At 47.8% G+C, this 27,764-nt stretch overlaps 1 protein-coding gene across 1 annotated transcript in view; it reads left to right on the top strand.

The window, feature by feature from the left end:
• Window positions 1–27,764, top strand: part of EFCAB6 (EF-hand calcium binding domain 6) — a 215,743-nt gene that overhangs the window by 127,244 nt on the left and 60,735 nt on the right. Inside the window, exons 17-21 of the mRNA XM_034987337.1 lie at window positions 1,546–1,660; window positions 4,038–4,171; window positions 7,467–7,699; window positions 19,270–19,366; window positions 24,263–24,381. Of these exons, the coding sequence (XP_034843228.1) occupies window positions 1,546–1,660; window positions 4,038–4,171; window positions 7,467–7,699; window positions 19,270–19,366; window positions 24,263–24,381 (698 nt within the window). The remainder of the gene's footprint in view (window positions 1–1,545; window positions 1,661–4,037; window positions 4,172–7,466; window positions 7,700–19,269; window positions 19,367–24,262; window positions 24,382–27,764) is intronic.

Consider the following 27,764-nt stretch of genomic DNA (forward strand, 5'->3'; position numbering starts at 1 on the left):
TGGTGATGGTGGTGATGATGGTGATGGTGGTGATGGTGACGATGGTGATGATGATGGTGATGGTGGTGCTGATGGTGATGATGATGGTGATGATGGTGATGGTGGTGATGGTGGTGATGGTGGTGTTGGTGGTGATGGTGATGATGATGGTGATGGTGGTGATGGTGGTGATGGTGGTGTTGGTGGTGTTGGTGGTGATGGTGGTGATGGTGGTGATGGTGGTGATGATGGTGATGATGGTGGTGATGATGGTGGTGGCAGTGATGAGTACTGTCTCATCTCATCCCCTGTTCCTTTCCCCCTTCGGCTTCCTCCACAGAATGCAGTCAGTGAGGCACTGACCCTACTGTCCTCTGCTCTCCAACTTATGCTGGCTTCTGTGGCACCAGAGCCCCTGACCTGTGTTAATGGCTGATCTCTGTATTCCATGTCCCCTTCCCCTCTGAAAACACAGACAAACTCTTCCTTCAAAACCCATCTCCAGACTCTCTGCTCTCCCAGACAGGTTTCTTTCATCTGTCCTGGGTAAGTTCAGCCATCCTGGATGTCTTTGGCCCTTAGATGCACACATTTTCAAGTGTGATTCAATGTCCTTTTCTGGAAGAAAACCCGTGTTTTCTAATTTAAATTGTGGTGCTTTCAGAGCAGCAGGGATGGTATCTTCTGTCCTGCCTATATTCCCCTCAGCATCCCTTCTGAGGGGAATTCACCTGCAGGTAGGTAACACTGGCCACATTGTTGGCCTACTGGCCACTGACAGAGGGGTGCAGCATCTGCTCCTTGAGCAGCCCAGCGAATCAGTTTCTCCTAGGAAGGCATCATCTAGATAATTCCACTTCACTATGTGCAATTCAGGGAAGTGCATTTTCTCATTTGTCCCTCCACCCGTGCAACCACTCACACAAAATGGAAACCGTTAGTAAGCAGTAGGTTCCGTGTGGTGGAAGGAAGGGACCATGGGTGACTCTCAGTGAGTGCACTCACGTAAGGGGAGGAGAACAGGGTCCATGGATGCGCTCTCCCCCACAAAAAACGCAGTAGCTTGCAGCTTAAACTGTGGATCGTAATGAAACTTCAATAAAAATTTTAGTTTTCCTTCCTCAAACCACCTTGCTTTATTTTGTTCATGTTTCCTAGGATATACGTGAATATAAATCCCACTTTAGGAGACTCGAAACACATGGCAGTGCCGGCAGATGTGAATTTGGATGTCTTGGAAGGCGTGGCCTTTGGAAAGGTTTGCAGTGCTGACTGCAACCACCAGGGCCGGGCCTGCTGAGCGCAAGGCCAGGAGCCCAGTTACTCCCTTGTTCACTCACTCGCTCAACAAACCAACCTTGCACTGGGCCAGGGAGCCAGCCCCCCTTCCCCCGCCCCCAGGGCCCCACCCGCAGGGAGCCTGTGGGTGGAGGCAGATGAGTAACAATCACAGGCTGGAGCACAGGGCCCCCAGTGGTGAGCCCGCTGCAAGGCTGGAGGGGCTCAGTCAGCAGGGAGAGCCTGTGACAACCTAACGGCCTCTCCCTTCACTTTCTTCCTTGCCAGGTACTGGAGGCTAGTGGAATGCCCATGGATGACGACCAGTATGCTCTGCTGACTGCAAAAATAGGATATCAGAAAGAAGGGATGAGTTATCTTGATTTTGCAGCAGGATTTGAAGGTAGCTAATCTCCAGCACCAGCCCTGCTGGGACGCGACTGGTGGCACCTCCAGGCTTGTTGAGCGGTGCCTCGAGGCTGTGGGTTGAAGTAGCGTGAGCTGAGATGCGGAAACAGTGTGTGTTCTAAGACTAGAAACAGACATTTTTGTTTGATTTTTGTCTGACTGTGTTTCGGCCTTTTCTTTTCACTAAACCAAACTGTGAGTGCAGAATTTTGCCTCTACAGACTTCTACAGACTTAGAGCACACACGGTTTCTAAAATTTGCTCCAAAGCCCATGCTCCTTCCATCACGCTTCCTGTCCTTTGAGATTTTTCCTCCTGAGAATAGCTCCTGTTTGTCTGTGGTTAGCGGCACCCATGCACCACCAAGGCAAGCATCCTTCCTCCTTTTCTGTAGAGAAGGACACAGAGAGTCTAAGAGATTCCACGACCCGCCCAAGATCACTCAGCTGCTGGCCCTCCCCTCCCCCTGCCCCAAAGCGGTTGCCAGGAAATTCGTGGCGTACAGCGCAGTCAAGCCTGGAAGCTGGGGCCTCCCATTTGCCCCCGTTCTTGTTCTGCCCCCTGCCCCACACTTGGCAGGGAGAGGACAAGCAGCCGGCGCCCCCATCTCTCTGCCGTGTCATCCTCCCCCTGGTCTCCACTCTTGCTGAAGTTTAGACTGACAAATAAGCCCTCTAGAAAAGCTACAGAAATCACACAAATACGTTGACGGAATACTCTTCTGTTTTGCTGCAAATGCACTCGGGCTGGACAGGGCAGGACATTTTGCCATCCTCCCCACGTTCAGTCTGGGAGATGACGGTGCAGTGTGATGGGTCTCCCCTAGGGACAGTGGCAGCTGGGACTCCTCACCGGGAAAATGCGAAGGTCCCTTTTGACCATCACAGACTAGCATTAGAGTCCTGTCCTAGGGGAGGGGAGGTCCCACGTGCCGGAAAAACAGGCAATTCGAGAAGCCATAGAATTTTAGAATGTTGACACTTTGGGTATATGACATTTTTGAAGGAGCACAAAAAGAAGGAAAAGGAACTCACATTTATTTTAGTGCTTCCAGTGTGCCAGGTGAGTTCATTTTTCACGTGAGAAAGTGGGGCCCAAGGTGAGTCAGTCAGTCACTTGCCCCAGGTCCCAGAGCAGCAGGTCCTTTGCAGAGTGAAAATCTGACTCAATAGCCAACAACTGCTCTTGGCTTCCTCCCTACCCCTGTTCTTTCCCCCCACTCTCCTCCTCCTCCTCTGCCCCCACCAGTCCCCCAGCACTGCCTATCTTCCTGCATAGCCAGACGCTGACAGGGGTGGGGGTAGAGACCTAGGCCCCAGGCTGGCTCCAGGGCGAGGGTCTGGGGTGCGCACAGCAGAGGCGAGTTAAGCAGCAGGGGAAGGTGTGATCTGCCGGGTGTAGTGAACCTGAGGAGGCCACTCCAAGCCCAGGTTAAGGTGAGGTAAAAGCCAGGTTCAAGACTGGACCATAGGATGCCCACGAGCTCCAGATGCTCGGCCCACCTTCCATCCTACAGACCACAGCAGTGGAGAGAGGGTGGTGGCGACACGTGCAGAGAACCACATCTAAAACCAAGTCCGAGGTTTGTAGCCTGGCTTTAAACAAGGCCACACTCACACTATCCCAACCTGGTGGAAATAGCTTGTTTTTTAAGTAGAGATTATAGTTTCTTCCTCTGTTTTAGGGGAGAGAGAGGGCGTAACTCAGTAATTAGCCTGCCAGGCTCTGGAATCTGGCGGGCCAGAGTTCAGTGTTGCTGTCCATGAACTCTGTGACCTTGGGGAAGTTGGAGGAACCCCCTGAACCTCCATCTCTTCATATGTAAAATGGGCAAACTAATAGATATCCTTGCGTGTAAACGAGGCACAAGAAGAGAATCCACCTCTTAAGGTTGTTGAAAAGACCAGCAAATACTTGAAGGCCCCTCTTACAGTGTCCAGCAGATAAGCGGTCAGGAAACACCTGGTGGATTAATGAATGTTGATTGACTTACACAATGCTATGTTTAGGGCACGAGGCTAGGAACCAAAACCAGGCAGGATTTCTCATTCACTGCCTCTGGGAATGGAGGGATGAGCAAGATGTCCTGCCCTGTTGGAAAAATGGACGGGCATGGTGGCCATGGTGTGCTGGCCGACAGTGTGACCCTGCCATACAGAGAACGAGTCCTTGCAGTGATGGGAGAATGTCCAAGAAACTGAAGGGAAAGAAACCAGATCATAACCAAGTTAATGCTAAGTTCACTTCACAGAGCCTCATTCCCGTCGAGTATTCAGGCAGGATTTGGGACAGGAAGACATTCAGGTTGCAACAGAAATAAAGAGGTAGGCATGCCACTAACGGAAGTCTTCTGGTTTATGTCATTGTTTCAGATGCTAAAATGAAGGGGCCAGAAGTGACCCCATTGCAGACTCCAGTTCTTTCAAAGAATAATTTAGACAGCTACTTTATAACCGCTGAAGAATGCCTGAAGCAGTTCCCCCAGAGACTGAAGGAAGCCTTCCGGGTAAACTATGACCTATCTACTGTTTGGCTTATCTGGACACCTCCCCCCCACCATGCTCCCAGCCCTTCAACCATGCAGGCTGTCACTCTGGGAGCCCGTTATGTTCGGCTCATCATGGGACACACCATAGACTCAGGCTCACCCCTTCTCTCCTTCCTGGGGAGGGGGACTCGGCCTTAACTCTGCAATCCCCTCCCCCCCCCTGAGGTCCTTCCCTGCTGCCACTTTGCTGGCTCTGCCTTCTGCCTCTCAAAGGCCTTGGAGAAATAAGGAGGGGATGGGGTGGGGAGGGTCTGGGCAACCTGAGTTACAGGGAATTTAGGATCCATTCATCCCTCGTCTTCACACCACCCATTCACTCACCAGATGAGCATTATACACTTACGATAGGCTGGAATCTCTGCTAAAAGCTGGGGATGAAAGGTAGGAGCTCCATCCATTCTGAGACGCAGATGATTCAGACACATGGGATTGCCGGTTGTAGAGGGAGCTGTAGCCTGCTATGGAGGCACAGGGAAAACAGCCCATTAAGGAGGACTTCCTGGAGGAGGTGGCTCCTGAACCAAAGCCTAAACCCCCAGCATGTGCTGGCCAGAAAAAGGAAGGAGCAAACACTAAAAGAGGGAGCTTGCTCAAGGCAGGCGGCGGACAGGTCATGGGCTTCAGGGAAAAGCTCACTTATCGGTAGGATGGGTTGCATGTGGAAGCTGGAATGGATAAGACAGGAGAAATACACAGTAGCCATTGAAACACAGAGGCAGGTAAAGAACAACTTAACTGCTGTGGTGAGGAGTAAAAGGAGCAGTCAAAGGGGGAAGATCAATTTAATAAGCCGACTGTATTAGCTATAGGGTGGAGGCCCCAGGGTGTGCAGGGGCATGTGGGCGAGGAGGGGTGAGTCCAGAAGAGAAGGGTGGGGAGCAACCTGGGGGTGGAGCTAGCCCCTGCGTGCTTCTGTGTTTCTGAAGCCTCTTCCCTGCACTGACTGCCAATTGGAGATGCATTTTGGTTACCAAGCTCCCATTTAAAAATAAATGTATTTATGATGACTGTCTAGCTTGGATTTGCAGGATGGTTCTGACTTTGAACATTCTGTCCAGCCATCAGACCCTGCATCCTAATTCTTGGTTTGAAAAGCTGTGGTCCCCGTAAGTGTACGCAGAGAAGGGCTGGTCCTCAGTACTCGATCTGAGCGAATGCCCAGCCCCGGGGAGCACAGAGCAGGCCGGGGTCAGGTAGAGGGTCGAGAGCCTGGTTTTCTGAAGAAGGAAGGCCTGGCTGAGGGCGAGAGGGCAGAAGGGGAGGCAGAGAGGCCCCGGGATCAAGCGTCCCCTCTGCGCCCATCAGCAGAGGGCCAGAGTGGCCCAGAGGGGTCCCAGGACAGCACCCCTCTGCTGCCCTTACCCAGGGCACTAACTCCCCCACTCTGTTGCAAGCCAGACCCCGTTTTCTGGCCTCTCCCTCCACCTGTCTCCTCTGCACACATTTCCTGGTGGGGTACTCAGTGGGGAGAGCCAAGCTCTGTGCTTGCACCACTGTTTTCCTACCTTTGGTCCCCATGCAGCTTGGTGACAGCGCACACATGTCCCGTATTTCCCAGTGATCTTAATTTAAATAATTACACAGTGAACTGATTCAATGAACACTCGCTGACACCCACTCTATCCTACCAAGAGTTTATAATCTAGTGGTTGAGACAAAGAAGTGAACCTCTAATTGCCAGAGTTTGCATGGTCTGTACTAGGATGCGGGTGACGTCTGGGGTCATTGCACATTTGCTTGTTGTCCTCACAGGTGGGCGTGGACGAGGCAAAGTGTGTGCCTTGATTTTTGAATGGGAAGGGACAGTCACTTTACTTACTTTATTGAGTTCCTATTCATGAGAAATTCTTGAACGTCTCTCCTCGTCAATAATGAAAAACCTGACTTGAATTAGTTTAAAATACAATCACAGCTGCTGCTGCTGTTGGCCCAATAATTCTGTAGCCGAATGAGGCCATATCAGCGCTCAGCTGGGGTCACAGCCACAGCTCAGGCCAAAAACCGTGAAGAGCTGAGGACATAATTCATCTTTTCTCCCTGACGGTGGTGAGGAAAGCAGGCCCAGAGAGCCCCTGGGTGACCCAGGGACACGACCTGACCACGGGTTCTCTGTTGGCCCCTGTGGGCTCCCTCAGCCCAGGGACAACGTCTCTGCAGGGTCAGGCATATGTCCATGGATGCAGGTTTATATTTTAAAACAATCAGGACCTACCCCTCCCCCCCCCCCACACACAAATGGGATCATTCTATACATACATTTCTCAACTTCATTTTTCAATTCATGGTCTGTCCTCGACATTGGACCTTGGGGGCTGGCCTCAGCATGTAGCCCTGATCAGAGCATCCCCTTTGCTGGTCCCCTTAGGGCCAGCCTCAGTCCTGCCTGATTGGCCTGTGGGCCCCAGTTCTGCACTGGCTGGGACTGCCTCTCCAGCTGCACCTTGACCCCTCTCCTCCTCACTTCACACTCCAGCCAGTGTTCTTCCTCACCTTCATGTCTTTGCACATTCTGTTCCTTTGCCTGGACTGCCAGTCCAACCCCTTTGATCAGTTAACTCCTACCCAAGCTCTGATCTTTCTTAAGTGCTCCGTGCTTCCCCTTGCCTTCAGATCTGTGGGGAGATCAGCTGCCGTCCGTTCCCCTCCCAGCACAAGTGCACGTGGACTTGTAATCCTATGAGACATTAGGGCTGAGTTGTTCCTGAATCATCCACAGTAACTCAAACGGCCACCACAGTGCCTGCCATGTAATACGTGATCGATATGTATTTGTTGAATGAATAAAAGACCTCACATTCCATGCCAGGCAGTGAACTGGCAGGATTACCTACGTGGCCTCATTTGTTTAAATCCTTACCTACCCTATCAAGTAGGCATTAGCATCCCCATTTAGCAGCTGGAGAAACCAGGGGTCTAATATGGGGAGAAACTTACCCAAAGCCACGTGTCTAGTAGAGGTTGCATCTGTGTGACTCCAATAAAATTAGGAGTCTTCATTCTGGGGAGCCAAAGACCAAGATGTGGGGAATGATGAAGGTTTTTATATTTGTGAAGATTATCAACGTGGGTTCCATGGCATGTGACTGTCCCCATCATCCGGCAGTCCAGGCTGGAGGAGTGAGAGCTCCCAAAAGCAGGAGTGGGAAGGCTGCCCCTTCCTCATTCTGGAGACGAGTCCGTCTGTGCGGGGTTTTATGTGTGTTGTCGGCGGGGTTCAGAAGGAAGTGCTTTGACGTGTGTGTTTTGTTTTTAGGACCCCTACTCTGCCTTCTTTAAAATAGACACTGACAGGGATGGCGTAATCAACATGCATGATCTTCACAGATTGCTACTGCACTTACTGTTCAATCTTAAAGACGAAGACTTTGAGCGTTTCCTGGGCCTTCTTGGCTTGAGACTCAGCGTCACTCTAAATTATCGGGAATTTCGAAATCTGTGTGAGGAGGGAACATTCAGAACAGATGATGCGCCTCAAAGACTCATTAGGTAAGAGGGCAGTGTGGCTCAGCGCCTTTGCCCGCACCCAGTCTGGCACTCCCGCTGTGCCCACAGGGTGGGGGGGGAGCAGAATTGCCCCCGGGAGCAATTATTTTGTCTTTTTGGTGGTTCCAGAAAAATCACACAAGGAATATGCGATCAATGTAAAAAAGCTAGAAATTACAGGTGCAGATTAGAAGGTACAACCTCACCTAGCCACCCATAAGCACCATGTTGGCATTTCACCGTGAATCATGCCAGTCTTCTTTCAAGGCACACAAATACAGATACTTACATATTTTCTCTTATAAAGTGGGGGTCAGGTGTATATGCGTGTTGCTCAGCCTTCCAAGACCTCTTGGCACCCTGCCCTTTGTCCGATCTGTGCTGGGCCACTCCGAGGGACTGCACACTAACACTTGTCAAGAGAACACTCATCCAGCTACTAACACGTCAGCCCACGCAATCTGTGTGAATTGGGGAACCACGGAACCCCTTATGGTAATTGATGGAAACAGTATCATTTCAGGCTTTTCTTGTGAATGTAAACATATACATACACAGTTGACCCTTGGGGCACCTGGGTGGCTCAGTTGGTTAAGCGACTGCTTTCGGCTCAGGTCATGATCCTGGAGTCCCTGGATCGAGTCCCGCATCGGGCTCCCTGCTCAGCAGGGAGTCTGCTTCTCCCTCTGACCCTCCTCCCTCTCATGCTCTCTCTATCTCATTCTCTCTCTCTCAAATGAAAAAAAAAAAAAAGTCTTAAAAAAAACCAAAAACACACAGTTGACCCTTGAGCAACACAGGATACTTCAACCCTGCAAGTTGACTTATATGTGGATTTTTTTATACATACAGTACAGTACTATAAACGTGTTTTCTCTTCCTTATGATTTTCTTTCTTTTTTAAGATTATTTATTTATTTGACAGACAGAGACAGTGAGAGAGGGAACACAAACAAGGGGAGTGGGAAAGGGAAAAGCAGGCTTCCCGCGGAGCAGGGAGCCCCATGCAGGGCTTGATCCCAGGACTCTGGAATCATGATCTGAGCCGAAGGCAGACACATAACGACTGAGCCACCCAGGCGCCTCTGATTTTCTTTTTTTTTAAGATTTTTTTTTATTTGAGAGAGAGAGATCGAGAGAGCACGAGGAAGGGAGGGGCAGAGGGAGAAGCAGACTCCCCACTGAACTGGGAGCCTGATGTGGGGCTCGATCCCAGGACCCCGGGTTCATGACCCAAGCCGAAGGTAGGCACTTAACCCACTGAGCCACCCAGGTGCCCCTTCTTCCTTATGATTTTCTTAACATTTTCTCTTCCCTGGCTTTATTGTGAGAATACAGCATATTTATACATGTAATATATACAATATCGGCTAATCGATTGTGTTCTCTGTAAGGCTTCCAGTCAACAGTAAGCTATTAGTAGTTAATCTGGGGGGGGGGGGCGGTCAGAACTTCTTTGGGGATTTTCGACTTGTGGGGGTTGGTGCTCCTAACCCCCTCACTGTTCAAGGATTGACTGAATATCTTTTTCTTTTTATAAATCTGGGGTCAGCTGTGCAACTGTTTGGGGAGATGCAAGGACCCTTCCAGCTCTTTCCCAGGCAGTGCTCCACCCCCGGCCCCTGTCCACTCCATGCCAGCCTCCTTCCCGGTGAGGAGGGGAGTCTGCATGTCCAACCCAACTGGAACTCCATTTGTCTCCTCCATTTCTCCCAGTGAGAGCATACGCCCCCTTAAGCAGTAACAGCAATGCCAATACCATCTACTCCATTGAGATCTGTTGAATGCCAACAAGCTTGAATGAAGAAGCCATTCAGCCACTCCTGGACCAATACTACTATTTTTGGAAGCATTACCATCCACTATGATAACGCAGAGATGTGTTTTCTGCATGATAGTAACATTCACTAGGCTGTTCTGCCCTTGAGGTACCAGTGGCCTACTCCGTCCACCAGGCAAGGGAGCTCCCTGGAGCCCTCAGGAGCCCCCATTGCTGGGCCAGATTGCATGATACTTGGCTAGTCTGCAGAAGCCCTCTGATACTGCTCTTTAGTTTTTCTCTCTGAATTCATTGGTTTTATTTTGCCTGTACTTTAAGAAAAGCCAGCCAGAAAGAAAACAACTGTAGTCTCTCTCTAAGTGAAATGATCATATAGCATGTGAATTGGACACCTGCTTCTAATTGCTCAAGTTCTGAGGAGTTTTAATATGAGACTTGATTGCTTAACATTAAAACAATACAAAAATATCCTTCCCAAAGAATTTTCTGGAGAATGTATGCAGAATGAACCTAGAAAATTTCAACCACAAAGCGCCATCTTCCCATTCAAATGACTCAGCCTTCTTATTTGTATGTATGCCTTCATTCAACAAATATTTACTGAGGGTCTGCTATGTGCTAGATGTTGCCCCGGGACGAGGTGATACAAAGATGAATAAGGTTCCTTTTGAAGGAGGTAATGGCCGTATATGGGACAGGTACAAAAATAAAGAGCTACACTGAAATGTAAGGTTGTCTGAAGTACCACAGAGATGGGAGCAGCTAAGCCTGCTTGAGGTACACAGGAAAAGTGGGACATCTGAGTGGGATCTTGAGGTGAGAGTAGGAGTTTGTCAGGTGCAGACTACCAGACGGCAGTTCAAGGCCAGAGAGCGGCACTTACAAAATCTGCAGTGGGAATGTCGAGCACATTCGGGAAATGAGGAGAGGCTATGTGTGCAGAAGTGGCATGCACGGATGGTGGGGCATGGTAGGAGGGGAATCCTGGAGAGGCAGGAGGGCCAGCTGAGAAGGGGCCAGAGAACCGAGCTGGGGAGTTCATGATTTACCAGTAGACAGGAGAGGGTTTTGTGCTATGGAGGGAGGGGGTCACATCATGCTGCAGAAAGATCCTTCAGCAGCCCCAGAGCAGAGCATAGATGTAAAGGAGGAGAGCCTGCAGCCCAGGGAGACCCAGTGTGGCCTCCAAGGGTCTGGGAGAGATAGTGCAGAGACCCCAACTAAGGCACTGCTTTAGAAATCCAGACCCTCCCATGGCCAGACCCCATGCCCATGCTTTGTGAAGACATATCCTTTAATACCCTCAAAGCGGGGGGCAGGGGGGGGGACTACTAGTTGACTTTCCAGATAAGGGACCCAGGTGATGGGTGGGGGGCCAAGATGTGAACCCAGGGTGCCGTTTGGAGGGGCCCCTTTCTCTGCCTAGAGATCTCACCCTCCTTCACCCGCCCACTACACCAGCCTCTCTTTCCTCCACCGGCCAAACCTCAGTGCCATCCCTTTCTGGAAGTCATCCCAACCTCTTGCCGGGGCACCTCTGCCTTCTGGGCCTTCTTCACTTGCCAATGACATTATCAAAGCACAATACTTTTGAAAACTTTGAGGGTTGTAAATTGGTTGAAGAGAGTAAGACCATCTTGTTTGATTGCAAAACATTTTCATTTTTAGATGTATAAATACTAATTAAAATGATTGGTCCAATGACCTGTTTCATTTTTATATTATCTCTTCCCTTCCAGTCTCTTCCCTTGTTTAAGACACACCTCCCTGTCCATTTATCTACTGACAACCCACATCAAGTGCATTTTGGTGCATGTATATCATAGACAATGAAACAACACTGTCACGTGTCCTTTTAGCAAAATTAGACGCTTCAGCTTCTTGTCACAAAATACTGTATGATCAGGTCCTTCCTGTTGGATGGCTAGCTGAATTTAAAATACCAAATTTACCTTTTGTTCTTAGAAATATATCATTCACTTGTTAAGAGATTTGGCATATATGATCAGTTTCACCATCATCACTGGAATCCAGAGTGTTCTGTCTGTGTGCACTCCTCTTCCAGTTCATCTGATCATTGGGAAACAGCTTCTTTTTTTTTTTTAAAGATTTTATTTATTTATTTGACAGAGAGAGAGATAGCGAGAGCAGGAACACAAGCAGGGGGAGTGGGAGAGGGAGAAGCAGGCTTCCCGCCGAGCAGGGAGCCCGATGCGGGGCTCGATCCCAGGACCCTGGGATCATGACCTGAGCCGAAGGCAGATACCCAACGACTGAGCCACCCAGGCGCCCAGGGAAACAGCTTCTTATCTCAGTTTTCTTCCCTCTGCCATTTGAGCATGAAATAAGCATTCTGAATTTCTCACTGTGTTCAATGAAAACTAACAGAAGACTACAAAGATGGTGTCGCTGTCTCCTTTATACACTTCTTGAAAGATGCTGGTATACTTTGGGCAGTGCAATCAGGAGACTGGGGAGTGATTCATTTCAATATCATGTCCTCAGCTAGGCGATTCCCCTCATTTTTTGTTTTCTTATTGCTGTTTTAGTCTCGTTTCTTAGGATAGTTGGAAACAATGAGTAATGATTGACCATTTCTTAGGATAATGAAATCGATCTAGTAAAATTGAAATCAAGATCACTAAGACCCCATATATATATATATGAGAGTATATATATATCAGTGAATCCATGTGGTATTGTGATAGAATGAGTTTTATCTCATCAAGAAAATAAATACCTTTTTTGTTGTTCTTTGAAGGAGCTCTAAGAAAAACTGAAAGTCATGAATGCCAGTTCCTTCCATTTTCTGGATCATATAGAATTGTTATTTCTTCCTTAAATATTTGATATAATTCACCAAAGAAGTGATCACGTCCTGGAGTTTCCTTTGTTGGAAATACTTGAACTCTGAATCTAGTTAATTTAATAGTTAGATCACCCACGATTTCTCTTCCTTTTTGAATGAGTTTTTGCAGTTTGTGTTTTTTTGAGTATCAGTCCATTTCATCTAAGCTGTTAAATTCATGGGAATAAAGTTGTTCATTTTATTCCTCCTTTCTTATTCTTTTAATATTTGTGGCATCTTTAGCAATGTCCCTTCTTTCATTTCTGATATTGGTAGTTGGTGACTTCTCTCCTTTTTTCTTGATCTGGTTAGCTAAAGATTTATCATTTTATTGATATTTTCAAAGAACCACTTTTTTGCTTCATTAATTCTACTCTATTGTTTTTCTGTTTAAATTTTATTGATTTCTCTTCTTTATGATTTCCTGCTTTCTTCTTGCTTTGAGTATAGTTTGCTCTTCTTTTTTATTTTCTTAAGTTTGGAAACTCAGATTTTTTATTCAGGTTCTTTCTTTTTTAAGAGAAACTCTAAGTGCTGTCAATTTCCTTATAGGCACAGAGTTGGCTACATTCTGCAGACTTGGATATGTTATGGTTTTAATTTTCATTCCGTTAAAAATATTATCTAATTTCCCTAGAGACTTTCTTTTGATCCACAATTATTTAAAAGTGTGTTTTTGTCAATTTCAAAAATATTTGCATGGTTTCAAACTATCTTTCTGTAATTGATTCCTAGTTTAATTCTGTTGTGGTCAGAATACATGCTTTGTATGATTTTATTTCTTTGACATTTGTTTATTTTATGACCCTAGAGATGGTCTGTGTTGGTATCCATGATTCCATGGATACTTGACAAGAATGTGTATTTGGCTCTTGTTGGGCAGAGTGTGCCAATGAGATCAAGTTGCTTAATAGTGTTCAGGTCTTCTGTGTTCTTGCTTATTTTCTATTTGTTCTATCAGTTACTAAGAGAGGAGTCTTGAAGTCTCCAAAAACAGTTATGCATTTGTCTATACCTCCTTCCAGGTCTATCCATTTATGCTTCATGCATTTTGATATCTGAGAAAAATAGCATATTTATACTTATCATTTCTGCCTCTCTTCCTGTATTTCTGAAGTTCTAAGTTTCTCTCTGCTATCATTTTCCTTCCTCTGAAGAACTTCCTTCAGCAAGTCTTTTAGAGCATGTCTACTGGAGACAAATTGTCTTAGTCTTCCTTCACTGAGAAGACCTCTCTTGCTCCTTCATTCCCAACATGTATTTTTGCTGGGTATAGAATTCTGGGTCAACAGTTGTTTTCACAGCACTTTGCAACTATTATTCCGTTGCTTTCAGGCCTCCATGGTTTGTGGTGAGGAGTCTGCAGCCATTCAGATGGTCTTGCACCCTACATGGCACCTGTCGTTTTCCTCAAGTTGCTTTTAAGACTTTTTGCTTTATCTTTGGTTTTGAGTAGTTTTAGTATGATGTGTTTGAGCATGACTTTCTATGTTTATCTTTTTTGGGGCTTACCGAACTTCTTGAATCTGTAAATTTGTGTTTTTCATCAAGTTTAGAAAGGTTCCAGCAATTATTTCCTCACATTTTAAAATTTTTCGGTACCAATCTCTCCCTCCTTCCCTTGTTATATCCAAATGACATGAATGTCAGACTTTGGGATTTTGTATCACAAGTCCCTATATTAGTCCCTGGGGCTATATTATTCTCTCTTCTTTTTCTGTTGATCAAATTGGATTAATTCTATTCATCTGTCTTCAAGTTCACTGACTCACTCCTCTGTCATCTGCATTCTGTCAATCCATGAGCCAATCCAGTGAAAATTTTATTTCAGTTGTATTTTTCAGTTCTAAAGTTTCCATTTGGTGTTTGTCTTCCCCCAGCCTTTTTTTTTTTTTTTTTAGCTTCTATTTCTTGGCTCAGAACATCCGTCTTTCCACTTATTTCAAGGTCATTTACTCTTACTTCATGGTTATCATAGCTGCTTTAAAATATGATAATTTCAACATCTGGGTCATCTTGGATTTGGGTTTCTGTTGCCTTTTACCTTGAAAATTGTTGGGATTTTCCTGGTTCTTTGTATGTCAAGTGATTTTGGATTGTATCCTGGATACTTTTAATATTATATTATGATATTCTGGCCCTATTAAAATCCTCAGTAGCGTGTTGATTTGTTTTTTATTTATTTTTTTAAGCAGACAATCAATCCAGTTAGGTTCAGACTGTAAGTCCTGGCCTGCCTTCTGTGGTTTCCCTGTCAGTTTAATTTCAAGGTCACGGCAACACTAGCAGGCCAGCCCATGTGTACAGCACCCAGGGGCAAGTCTTCACTATGCAGCAGTCAAGTTCTCAAGGTTTCTGCTCTGCTGCTTTGGGCTAGTTTCACACATGTGCACAGCAGAGGTGAACCTGGGACTTCCTGTACAGATTTGGGCAGCCTATTTTCCAGATCGCTCCTCTCTATTTCTCCCCACACTCTACAGCCCCCAGAAGGGGCCTTAGTTTTTGGTCTTCTGACTGGAAACTAGGTTTTAGCCTACCTGTACTGTTATGTACTTCCTATGACTGGGTCCACCCCCAGGGCAACATGGTGAGAGAAAAACAATAATGTGGATACCTTCCACATTCCTTGAACACAGAGCATGTCCTCTGGTGAAAGAGAAGAGTTGCAGTTTTAGGGACCTACCTGGCCACTACTACTACTGCTGGCCCTGTCACAAAAGTACAGTTTTGTAACTGGGAGTCCTGGGATCAGGACCAGAAGGGTGAAAAGAGACAAAACAGGCGTCCTACCCCCATACTCTTTGTACTTCAGGACCTTCCTTCCGAGTTCTTTGGTCAGAAGAACAGGCTTTCTTTTGGAGCTTTTTTAGTCCATGCCTGCTGCACATTTCCAGAATCAGGACTGCCCTTAAGCCTATGCTGGGAATATGGGTGGTAAAGAACCCACGAAACTCACACTCTATCAGTTATTCTTCAAGTTTTGATTTCCCTCTCCATCAGCCTCCTATTGTTTAATTTTTAGTGTTCTCGGGGTTACTTTTTGTATTCTGTCTAAAGTTTTTAGTTGTAATCAGTGGGGGACAGAGGATGGGAGTGTGCTTATTCCACCTTAACTGGGATCTTGACCTGCCTGGAGTGCTGGTCCCTGAGATCACACAGCTGCCTCTTCATCACTCATGCCTCAAAGAGCTGCTCCCTGAACTTCTTAGATGAAGATTTCCCTCTCACCCATCTTCAGTATCTGAAGTTATCTGATTCATTCATTTTCCCATGTGTTTGCTGTAAGCTCCTGCCATTGCAGTATGAGCTCCTTGAGGACGTCTGCTCTGTCCACATTGTTGTTCAGTGTGTTTGTAGGACCTAGAGCGGCACATAGTAAGAGTTCGTATATGTTTGTGTCTGACAGACTGGCTGATAGGAAGGCTGCATCTTCCTGACTATCAAGATCTAAAAAGTCAGGTAATAGGAGTGGAAATCAGTGACTTTTGGAAAAGGCCATAGAAAAACCTTCTGATCTCTCTAGAGGAGATGCGTATGTAAGATGGGACAGGGGAGGGGCGCCTGGGTGGCTCAGATGGTTAAGCATCTGCCTTTGGCTCAGGTCATGATCCCAGGGTCCTGGATCGAGTCCTGCATCGGGCTCCCTGCTAGGTGGGGAGCCTGCTTCTCCCTCTGCCTCTGCCTCTCTCTCTCTCTCTCTGACTCTCATGAATAAATAAATAAAACATTTTAAAAAATTTTTTTTAAATTTAAAAAAAGATGGGACAGGGGAGAAATGGATGGAAAAACCTTAGGAGTCCCTGGTTTGAGCATGGACCCCTAAGAAAATAATCAAGACTTATGGCCTAGAAGAGAAATTGGATTGGTGGGGGCTGTTTGGATTTGCATTTAGATAGATCAGTTTGGGTACATTGACTTTGCAGACATAGAATCTGCATCCTTTGGGGGAAGCTCAGGTGAGACCTCTGGGTGCAGGTTGGATTTAGAAGGAGCCTAAAGGTGAAGGCAGGGGAATATGCATCATTGGGACCTACAGTCCTATAAGCAATATTTGTGAAAAGGCAACGTAATCCCACCAACCTTCCAAAGCCTTTAGTGGTGAACTACGGGCAAAGGATGAGACTGGTTGACCTTCGGATCCCTTTCCACCCTTGAAATTCCATGATTCTGTGGAGTCCGGTAGGCAGTTGGAGAGAGATGGAAGGGAAAAGCAGGTGACATTGTGGCACTAGTGGTACAGATGGGTGGGTACAAGGCATCGGGGTGTGGTTGGGGACATCAGAAGGGATGACCTTTCAGAAGAGTAAACAAACTTCGGGATGGAAAGAGAGGAGTGGTCAAGGGTAGAGGGAGCCAAGTAGGGGCAGAAAATCACGCTGACTGAAGGCACATTTGCCTGGCCCCAGGGTCGGTGTCCCCCCTCATTGTGTCATTTAAAGAGCAGCATGACGAAGACCACCAGAGAGGGGAGAGATTATTAACAGTGACACATGGAAGAGAAAGCCAGTAAAGACCCCTGGATTTGGCAATATACAAGTAATTGGTGAATTTAAAAACTGGGGTGAGGGCTCGATAAAGGGAGGTGTGCCTGCCATAGTTCACCCATGGACCCCCACGAGCTGGCATTTTCCAGGAGGGAAAATGAACCTGGGCCCATCCGCATTTGGTCCATTTGAACGGTAACTAAGGAAGAGGGAAGAGACCCCACCCAATCTGCCGCTGGTCCTCAGCACCCTGCCAACTGAGTAAATGCAAGAACTTGTGTATGCCAAACCGTGGGAGTCACAGTTGATGTAATTAAAATAAGGCCCTTTCTATGTGGCACACAGGTCCGTAGCCCAGTGTAGGTTTCTGGGGTAATCACGGCCACCAACGAACTTGGTGACTAGCAGGTGCTGGGCACTGTAGATCATCGAGTAATTTGAGGAGTGGTCCCTGGGACAGCTGTCTGGGAGCACCAGCATTTCTTCAAAGGGACTGGAAGGAGAAGCCACACAGAGCGCTATTAGTACTGCTTGCTCTGTTGATTCTAGTTGCTGTGACCTGCCTTGCCGTCTGCTTGTGAAATGCGTGACAGAGTGGCACTTCCAGGAGACTCTTGTCTGGTGGGCGGAAGCCGCAGGCTGCACTTCTCCAGCCCTTGCGCTGAGCCTGGCGCTGCACACTGGGGATGCCGCATTCATTGAACTGAAACCGAAATGCTAAGTGGAAGGAGGACCCCTCGGTGCATAAAAACCAAAGGTGGCCCTCACCTCTGTGAAATGTAGTATTTGGGGACTCCTGGGTGGCTCCATCAGCTAAGCATCCAACTCTTGATCTCAGCTCAGGTCTTGATCCCCAGGGTCATGAGTTCAAGCCCTGCGTTGGGCCCCGTGCTAGACGTGGAAACTACTTTTTAAAAAAAAAAAAAAAAATGTAATACTCAATGGATCTTTTCCCACAAAGAGTGGGTTAAAGGAGCACCAAACATGTAGCTTCCAATGGGAGCGAAAGCGGTAGTGAGAAAGGCGTCTGTGGCATCAGAGGCCTGAGTTTGAATGGCTCCCAGATACCGGCTGTGTGTGGTTTTGGCAAATTAGTTAACCTCTCTAAACCACAGCTTCCTCTTCTGCAAAGTGGGATGGTAATGTCAGGATTGCGGGGAAAACTCAAGATCCTGCGAGTCACCTGACCAGCAGTGCTCAGCACCCACCGGTCCCTGAGTTCCCGGCGGCCATCGTTACCCCAGAACCCCTCGCAGTGCTGCTGACCCGAGTGTCACACACAGATGGTCATGTTCAAAGCAGTCTTTCTTTGGGGATTACATAAACCTTTGACTTGCGTCGTGTGGGACACATAAATTCCTGCATTTTCTCAATTGGCAGCATATGGTGGTTGACTTTAGACTTTATTTCTTAGAGTCAGTTCATTTGCAGAAGCAGAAATAATACTTTTTTAAAGGGGCTACATGGAGCTTGTTTGCTGTCTGTCCCCCACACTGGCTTTCTTGGGTCCCATAAGGAGAAGTTTCTATGAGGGTCTGGATAGGCCTCGGTCAGATGTCCCTCTTATCCACTCTCAGGCAAGATGTGCTTCACCCGAGGGGTCCGTGAATAAGTGCGGGTTCCAAGTGGGGCCTCAGATGTGATCCTATTTCAGGAAACTGTTGGGGTGATGTGTGTATGGTCCATTTTGCTGGAGGAATGTCTCGAGTGCTCTTGTATCTCCAGGGAGAATATTTCAGGTGCGGATCTGGATGTGCAAAGCTCAGGTGCCCAGAAATGGAGTGAGAGGTGCCCCTAGGAGCAAAGCAGTTCCAGAAGACTAAGCGGGGAAGGGTGTTATAGGTTTTCATACACCACCCCCCTCCACAACTAGTGGAAGAATCCAGGGCACCTCAAATTGCTTCGGCCACAGCCCTCAGTGCCCCTCACCGTGGCCTCTCCCCGGTGGTAAGCACAAGGTGTTTTTTTAAAGTGTCTTCTGTGTCCATCACTGTGTGAGGAAATAAACAGAATTTTGATCATTTTATGTCCCATGAGCCCAACCTGTGCACATGAGCTGGGACTGAGTAAGCAATCCTCCCCCGTTGTTCCTGAAGTCTGCGTTCCAGTCATTCCCATGTGTGAGTTCAGAAATAAAAGTTTTTAGCTGTTTTCTTCTAAAGATACTTACCATTCTATTGTGTTTTTGTCCCCTTCTGAGAATAAATGAGCCCTGTTTGTTTTGTGAGCTACAGAAGAAGTTGAACAGCATTTATCTGAAAATAAACAAGGACTTATAAAATTTAAGAAGACTTCCCTAACATACAGCTGGGGGAATAAGACTGTATTTTAAGAATTAAGTTAGACCAGATGTGAAATAACAGACTTTAGCGGTGTCTTTGAAATGAATGGGGATGGGGAATCCCTTGGGAGATTAATGAGTCCATTAAATTTAAACACGGTTATTTTTTTTTCTTTTAAGACCAAAACAGAAGGTCGCAGATTCAGAACTAGCTTGTGAACAGGCTCATCAGTATCTTGTTACCAAAGCAAAAACCAGATGGTCAGACTTATCTAAGGTAAGAAAATGATTATTTCCTTAAAAGGAAAGGAAATGTATTTCAGTGTTCACAGATCGTTGGGATGATCAAGCTGTTTAGATCCAGTCTTTGTATACCCAGTCCATGACTCCTGCTATTCTTAAAATACTTTTTTCAAAATAAATTCTCACATTCAAGGTCAACTGATGTTTAGAAAAATGAGTAATTGTTGGAGTTACGTAGACAGAAATTCCTAGCTTTATCTCAGGTTTGATATAAATTTAAAATTTAAGTAAAAAGAAATGACACTGTCATGTTATTTGTACACGGTTCAAAATATGCATCTTTAAGTAGTATTTCTTCCTGCCTTCCAAAATTATAGGAAGCACATTTTGAAGGTGAATGCCCTCGACGGGCCGTCATGTACACTTATTTGGTGTCGAGGCAGGAACATAATCTAACGACAGCTGTACCCCCAGGACAGTAGTATAAGTACCACGCGCTAACCGATTGCGCCACTGGAGCTCCAACCCCCAGGACAGTAGAACCAAGCATGCAGGACTCGGTTCATCCAGAAGTCTGGAGTGTGGGATCCTCCTTTCATAATGTAGCAAGGACACAATAACTTCGCCTTAGGGAGTATCTTTAAGACTGCACTATGGAGGGCGCCTGGGTGGCTCAGTTGGTTAAGCGACTGCCTTCGGCTCAGGTCATGATCCTGGAGTCCCTGGATCGAGTCCTGCATCGGGCTCCCTGCTCGGCGGGGAGTCTGCTTCTCCCTCTGACCTTCTTCCCTCTCGTGCTCTCTGTCTCTCATTCTCTCTCTCTCAAATAAATAAATAAAATCTTAAAAAAAAAAAAAAAAAGACTGCACTATGGAGGTATTTTCACGTTATTGTGAAGAAAGCCTCCACTTTGTTTCATTTGGTCGTTTTCTTTCTATGTTTGCCTCTCTTGGCCTGTGTGCAACGTGAAGTTCTGTCCTGTAAGTCCTGGGCCGCCCTGGGGCTGCCTCTCCCCCATCCTCTGTCTTCAGAGTTGACTGTGCAGCGGCCCAGGGTGCAAATCACACGGATCGAGTCCTCGAGCGCCCACTGGGCAGGGCTGGCCTTCCAGAGCCTTCCTCGGGAGTGCAGGGCCTGCTCTGGGCTGTGAGCTGCGGCCACACAGCATGCCAGCAGAGAGAGGGCAGAGAACACTGTGTGACACCATTCTCCACGCCCTGTCCTCGGCTTCTCTCGGCCCGCCTCTCCTCTCCCTGCTACCTCTGTCCCCTCTTCCTCCTGCCCCAATCACACCCCCTCCGCTGGCGCTGTTCTCCGTGGGCCCAGGGGCTCCCGGGGCCACTTTCAGGCCCTTCCCAGCTGCGTCCTGCCCCGCTTCGATGTACGCAGCACATCTCTGGGCCGCGTGGGTTTGTGCCAGGGGTTTGGTGGTAGCGAAGGTCTCTCTGCTTCCACCTCTCAGCTCACTGACCAGGGCGGGGGCCGGTTAAGGAGCAAAGGCAGATAATTAACAAAGCAGGTGGGCGCTCTGGGGAAAATGAACAGACTGCTGGGGGGGTGACCAGAGGGCTGTGGAGGTCTTTGTTTCTGCCTTGTGACATCCATCCTTCCTGAAATGCTTTCTCCCCTGGCTCTATGACGGCTCTGTGGGGCCTTCTCTGCTCCCTGCCCAGGCCTGCCCCCGTCTGGGCTGGTGACCCCTCTCTGTCTCTGTGTTCACTGCTGCGAGCATGTCCTCTGCACTCGCCTGTCCACATCTTGATTCCCGTGGCCTCTCAAAGTCATCTTTATCCTTGATGCTCTACAGAAACCCCAGTGTGTTCAGAGGAGGCGCGGGGACCCCGGAGTCCTCTGCTGCTAAACCAGCAGCCTCAAGTCTGTCTCTTCTAGAACTGAGCCTGGCGGAAGTGTGGGGAGGGAAGAAGACAATCAGAGGGTTACAGAGGAAGAGCAATCAGAACGGCTTCAATGGGGTGTGTGGAGCCACTTTGTCGGGAGTCAGGCATCCTGCCCGTCCCCACACCTCTCTCAGACCCCACGGGACTGAATGACCCTGCATGTCTTAATAGTAAGATGGCTCTGCCACCCTCTTGCTTTACTTTGAATAAAGCTCTGAAGGCATCCGTTCTGAATTCTGAACCTGCAGAAAGTACGGTGATGCATAGCTAAGACTAGCAGCGTCCCGGTGATGAGGCGAGTGGTCCCCAGCCGCCAGCACACCCCTGCTCTTTCATTCTGGGGTGCCGCAGAGCGGGGGCCGTGGCTCCCTTCTGCTGCATCGCTGTTGAGGATTCACCAAACGGGACCTGGGAATATCAGAAAGGATGTAGTCTCTGGGAAAACTTCATGTGAAACTTGAACAAGAATTCCAGTATGGTGCCATCCAGCCATCTTCAGCTAGGGGCCCCAGCGAGCCGCTCAGCCAGGCTGGGCCAAGGATGCCTCCGGCCGAATGCTCGGACGTACGCAGCCATCGTCCCATTCTGGGTGGCCTAACGGGCTCATTCCCATGGAAGTGTTTTTGGAAACCAAGTTCATTGAGTTCTTCAGCAAACATTATGAATTAACAATGCACTGTTACAAGATGTTAAAGACACAGTGACCAAAAAAGGACATGGTCTCTGTCCCCAAGAGACTTGTGGTGTGAACACCAATAAGGGTGCTAAAGAATTGTGTGAATTAATGATTGAAGTGGCTTGCTTTAAGCTTGTTTTTTAAGTTGTGACTCTACAGTGGAATATAATACTGATACCTATTATATGTATGTGTACTATATATAATATGTATATATTTATATGTGTGTATAATATACATGAACACATGTATATGGGTCATAATACACATAATAGTTTAGGCATGTTTAAGGGAGCACGTATCCCAAGCTGCGTCCCGTCACGTAACCATCATCCAGATGAAGGAGGAGAACACTGTCCACATCGTAGACGGTGCGGCGCACTCTGTGTAAAGGGCCAGACGGTGACTGGCTTTGGCTCCTTGGGCCATCGGCTTCAGTCCCAGCCACTCGGCTCCACTATGGTGGCACTTGGTACTGTCAGACTTCATTTTTCTCCTTGGTAGTGGATGTATGATAGTATTTCACTGTAGCATTAGGTAGCGTGTGTGGGTTACTAATGAGAGTGAGCATCTTCTCACTTATTCCTGAGTCAGATTTCCTTTCTCCCTCAAGTGCCTGCTTGTAAGTTTTCACACTGGGTTGTCTGGTTATTTCTCATTGGTCAGTAGGAGCTTCTATGACAGTTTGGCCACTGGTCTTTTGTAAGTGATATGCGATGCAAATGTCTTCTCCCAGTGTGTGTTCTGTGTTTCCACTCTTCTCATAGGATATCCTTTAGTAAATATAAGTTCTTCTTTTTGAGGTAGTCAGAGATGTTAACATTTCCTTGTAGGTCTTGTCCAAGAAACTGTGTTCCACCCAAAGTCATGAAGATGTCCTTCTAGCAGCTTTCCAAGGTCCTTCTAGCAGCTTTCCAGTGTATCCATTCACATCCTGGTCTTGAAATCTACACCGCCTGTCTCCTGCATGTTGGGAGGCTCTTCCGTCTGGAGACCCAGCTGTCTAGCCCCTGGAAGGCCCAGCCTTTCCCTCACTGATCTATGGCAACACCACGATCTGTATCAAGGCCCATGGGTGTCTCTGGGCTCCTCACTCTGTCCCACTGGTCACTCTTTCTGTCTTGGCACCAATACGACGTCCTTATAATCACCATAACTCAGTAATAAATTTTAATTAGCTGGTAGGCAAGTCCCTCCTCCTTGTTCTTTAGGAGTTTATGAATCAGTTTGTCAAGTTTCACAAAGAAACGAAACTTATTGGGAAATTCGTTGGGAGAGAAATGCGTCTTCCAGTTTGTGCCCATAGTGTTTCTCCATTTATTTTCATATTTTTAATATCTTTCAGTAAAGTTTTAGACTTTTCTGTGTAGCAGTCTTGCAATCATTTGTAAGATTTGTTCCTAGGACTTTCTATTTTTGATGCTATCATAAATATTTTTTTGAAATTTGTTTTCTGTGCCTGATACATAAAAATATGAATGATTTTGCCTATTGATATAAAATCCAGACTCCTTGCTAAATTCTCTTATTATAGTGGTTTGTGGATTCTTCCTATATATACATCCATGTCATCTATGAATAATGACAGCTCTATTTCTTCCTGTCCCCCCATTATACCTTTTATTCCCTTTTCTTGCTTAACTACACTGGCTGACACCTCCAGTACCATGTTGAAGAGAGAGCAGCAGAGATATTACCTTGTTCCTGGCCTTAGAGGGACTGCCTCCATCTTCACCATGGAGTGTGATGCTTGAAGAGGACTCTGCATGTGTCCCACTGCATCTGCTCCACAGTGTTGTTATAAGAAGGGCCAGATGAGCTATTATGCCCAAACAAGTCAGTGCCGAGTACCGCACATTACCTGCTAGTCTGTGGCCCTCTTAAGTGGCTGACAAATCCCCCAGACACCTTTTGCACCCCTTGGGGACATTAAAAAGGTACCATATCATCTTGTCATAACAGCTGGGGTCTCATGCGCCTCATCCCCCTCTTACAGCCAGAGGGCCGAAGCCACTGCGAGGGCTACAGTCTCATTTCCCAGGCTCTGCTTGCCCCTTCTTTCTAATAGTTTTTGAACCCAAGTTGTTGGTCAGGAGAAGAATCCAGATCACACACCTGAGACCACTCATTACCCAGAAACAAGCCCCTTCTAGTACATGAGTCTTGTCCGAGTTTTGCTCTGTCACCTTCTTCACAGGAATGGTGAGGGTATCTGGAACTTTGATGAAAAGGTAATTAAGCAGGTAGATGGGGAGAGAAATGTCTTAGATTGTTCCAGATATTGACTATTGACAATCCTCTAGAGTGCCATGAACACGTTCTGTATGTTACTAAATGTTGTCTTGTCGTGTTCTAGAATTTTATAGAAACTGATAATGAGGGCAACGGCATTCTTCGGCGGCGGGATATAAAGAACGCACTATATGGGTTTGATATTCCTCTTACACCGAGGGAATTTGAAAAGCTCTGGATGAGGTAAGTGGAATCTGCAGGTGGGCTCCCTTTCATCCTGCCAGTCCCGGGTCACTGGCTACAGCAAACTTAGCACCAGCCTTGCTTGCTACTTGGGGGTGAAGTGCGGGGCCAGGAAAGGTTTCCGCTCAGTTGTGTCTGTTCTGGGTCCTTGCTTCCCTGAGAAAGCAGCCTTGGCGAAGAGGCTGGTGTTCAGGACAATGGAGAATCAGGGTAAACACTCATCATTGATACCAGTCTTGAGAGGTTTGCATTTGCAAGGAACGGGGAGTTCAAGCCCAAACCTATATTGTTTCAGAAAACTAAGTCACTCTCCAAAGACTTCATTCTAATACAAGTAGCTCAGCAGACGGAGCCGCAACAGGTAAGGGGAGAAGCCGTCTCTCCCCATTGCCTAAAGATGGAAATCAATGTCGCACAACAGTATTATGGGTAAGTAATTTGTTGAAAGAAAATAACCAAACTTTTGGCATCTTGGAGTAGTTTCCCGAGAGTGTCTTAAACTGAACATAATATCTAATACTGGTTACATTTTTCACAATGTATTTTAGATTTAGCTGTTCTTGAATTAGGTCCCCCGTTCCAGTAGTCCCCATGTAGGTGTCTGAGTTTGAAGGTGCACTAACAATGCGGTCCATTTCCAAGTTCCAGATCCATCTTTGAGTTACCTCCGTCTTCATGATGCGTTCGCTGCCGCTCGCACCCCCCAGGATGGCACACCAGTATTGTACATCCTCTCAGGGGCTGGCTCACGGAGCAGCTCCTGTAATTTTGTAGCCTTTCATCTGTTCAAAGTGGAAGGCTGAAATGTTGGCTGAGTTTAGAACTAGGTGGGCTGTTTTGTGTCTAATTTAGAAAAGCAACTTGAAGTTCTTACAGAATCCTTATTTTTTTTAGATCAGTTGCAACACAGGGCCAATTTAGGCTCCTTATTCATATTCTCTTTCAGTAGATGAAATGAGTAGGTCCCACTGAGTAGCCAAAAGATTGGGGTACACAGGCACACGGATGGACCTCCCACTCTGTAGGCTTTTGGATGATGCAAAGGGGACTGTGTGGTCCCGATAGTCAGGGACCCATAGGGGAATGCAAGCACTAACCCAAATGCTGGGGCACAGTGTTGCCTGTGACAAATGCCAGAGAAGGGACCATGGCGAGGAGGATGGGAGATAAAAGCGGGAGGATGGGGAGTGGGGGGGCTGTGGAAGAGCAGGAAGCTATCACGGTAGGAGTGAGGTTGGAATGTTCCAGGGGGTCAGAGGGGAAGGAGGACTGTCTGACCCATGGGACAGTCGGGAGGTATTCCAGAAGCGCCCACCCAGGGCTCCCAGGGTGAGAAAGGAGGAGCAAGGTCATCACGGCCTGTAGTCCTAGTTTTCAGGCATCATTAGCCAGACATTCGGGAATAGTGAAGGCTGAGCAGAGCAGTGGTGTGACCCAGCCATGCTTTAGGAAGATGAGTCAGGAAACAGCTCAGAGAAGGGAAGGGTGGGCCTGGGGAGATGGCTGTCTCCATCAGGGTAGGGCAGGATGAGCTCCTGAGCAGGGTGTGGGCCACAGGAAAGAGGGGTGCTGGAGCCAGGTGTCCCCCTCGAGGGCTACAGTGTAGAGAAGAGCACACTCACTCATCTTCCTGAAGGGGGGATAGAGCACATGCCCATTAAATAGGACTGAGATACTCCCTGTTGCTTTTGGCTAAAATTTCTTTATTAATTTCTTGACATTATTAAATGTACAGATGTCTTCTGTGTGCTGAAAACTGCGTGAGGTCAGAATTTCATCTGCGTTTGTTCAGCTGGCTCACCCCGCGGATGGTGAGGGCTGAAGAGGAGAGCTCCGCCACCAGGCGTGTGGCCATGGCTCCTGCCTCTGTCCTTACCTCTGTGTGGCCTCTGCAAAGTTACTTCCCTTCTCTGTGCCTCACTCTGCCCTGCCCAATTTGTCTGAGGGGTGTGTTGGTCGGGGTAAGCTAGCTGCAGTAACCAACAGGGTGGCATCTCAGGGGCTTGCCCTGATAATGATGTCTCGATCTAGTGTGGATATCAGGGGGCGGGGTCTGCCCTCAAATCATTTAGGGGCCAGGAGTCCCACCACCCCCTGGATCTTCTGTGTCTACCAGCAGAGAAAGGGAAAGAGCACAGAGGACCATGTGGTCAGCCTTGTAGAGACCAGGCCTGGAAATGTGGCCGTCACCTTGCCCACGTTCTGTTGGCCAGAGTTCCTTCACCTGGCTGCTCTCACCTGCAAGGGAGTCTGGGAGAAGCAGTGTGGATATGTGTCCAGGGGCAAAAAAAAAAAAAAAAAAAACGGTGACAGGGAAACCCATGATGGCATCTGTCACATGTGGAATTACCTCCAAGGGAGAAGGCAGAGGGGCATTGCAGAGAGAGAAAACTTCAGGAATGGTCATACTAGGATCTGGGCAGGGAAGCAGAAACCACTCTACCATTTCTGGCCAACCAGGGCTGAATGCAGTGACTGATACAGATGTCAGAGGGCTGGAAGTCTGAAGGGGGAATGTGGTTTTACTCAGAGGCCAGAGGCTGATGGGCTTGCAGAGTATGCTAGGAGGGGGGTCAGGAAACTGCTCCCCAATCCGGGACTGGAGGGCAAAAGAGAACAGGGTGTTTCTGGGAGGTCAGGAAGATGCCTCCACCCCAGTGCTGCCTCAGAATCTGCTAGAAGCTCAGCCACTGTGCAGGGCAGGAGCCATGGCCACAGCCATATGGCAGGAAGTGGAAACAGCCTGCGCTGCCCCGCCTTTTGACCGGGCACACCTCCCTGGGAGCAGCCGGGTGGGTAATTCAGAAGATGTGCCGAAGGATGAGCATGGGGTTGAAAGCCACCAGAGGAATGTCCAGTTAATAGGGAGAGGAGGGTGTCATATTCCATAACTGCAGAATAACCTGGTTCCCTGGGATGCAGGCAGCCTCATTTGGGCAGGAGAGCAGGCTGCATGTCCGCTGAACCAAATCATGAAGGGCAGAACAGTGCAGGGACCCCATCCTAAGGCCAGGTGTTTAATAGGGAAAGACCTAGGCAGGCCTGTGTTCTAGAAAGATCACTCTGGCCATAGTGGGGAGGATGACCTGCAGGAGTCTGGGTGGGAGGCACAGAGATGAATTAGGGACTGTCTCAGTGGTCCACATGAGAAGTGGTGAGCTTTCCTGGCAATGCAGGGAGGACTGGGAAGGAAGTGACAGGTGTGAGAGAGATTTAGGAAGAGCAAATGAGCCTTTAGCAGCTTGGAAGGAGAGGCTATGTGAGATTAGATGCTGCTGCAGAAATTGGGAAGACAACCTGAGGTGGCCGAGTAGGCTGCAGCTAAGGGCTGTGCTCTGAGCCAGAGTGGCAGCTGGTCCCATGGCACTCCACAGGAGCTGTGT

Source organism: Mirounga leonina, unplaced genomic scaffold (assembly GCF_011800145.1).
Source record: "Mirounga leonina isolate KUSES-001 unplaced genomic scaffold, KU_Mleo_1.0 Mir_418, whole genome shotgun sequence".
Lineage (NCBI taxonomy): Eukaryota > Metazoa > Chordata > Mammalia > Carnivora > Phocidae > Mirounga > Mirounga leonina.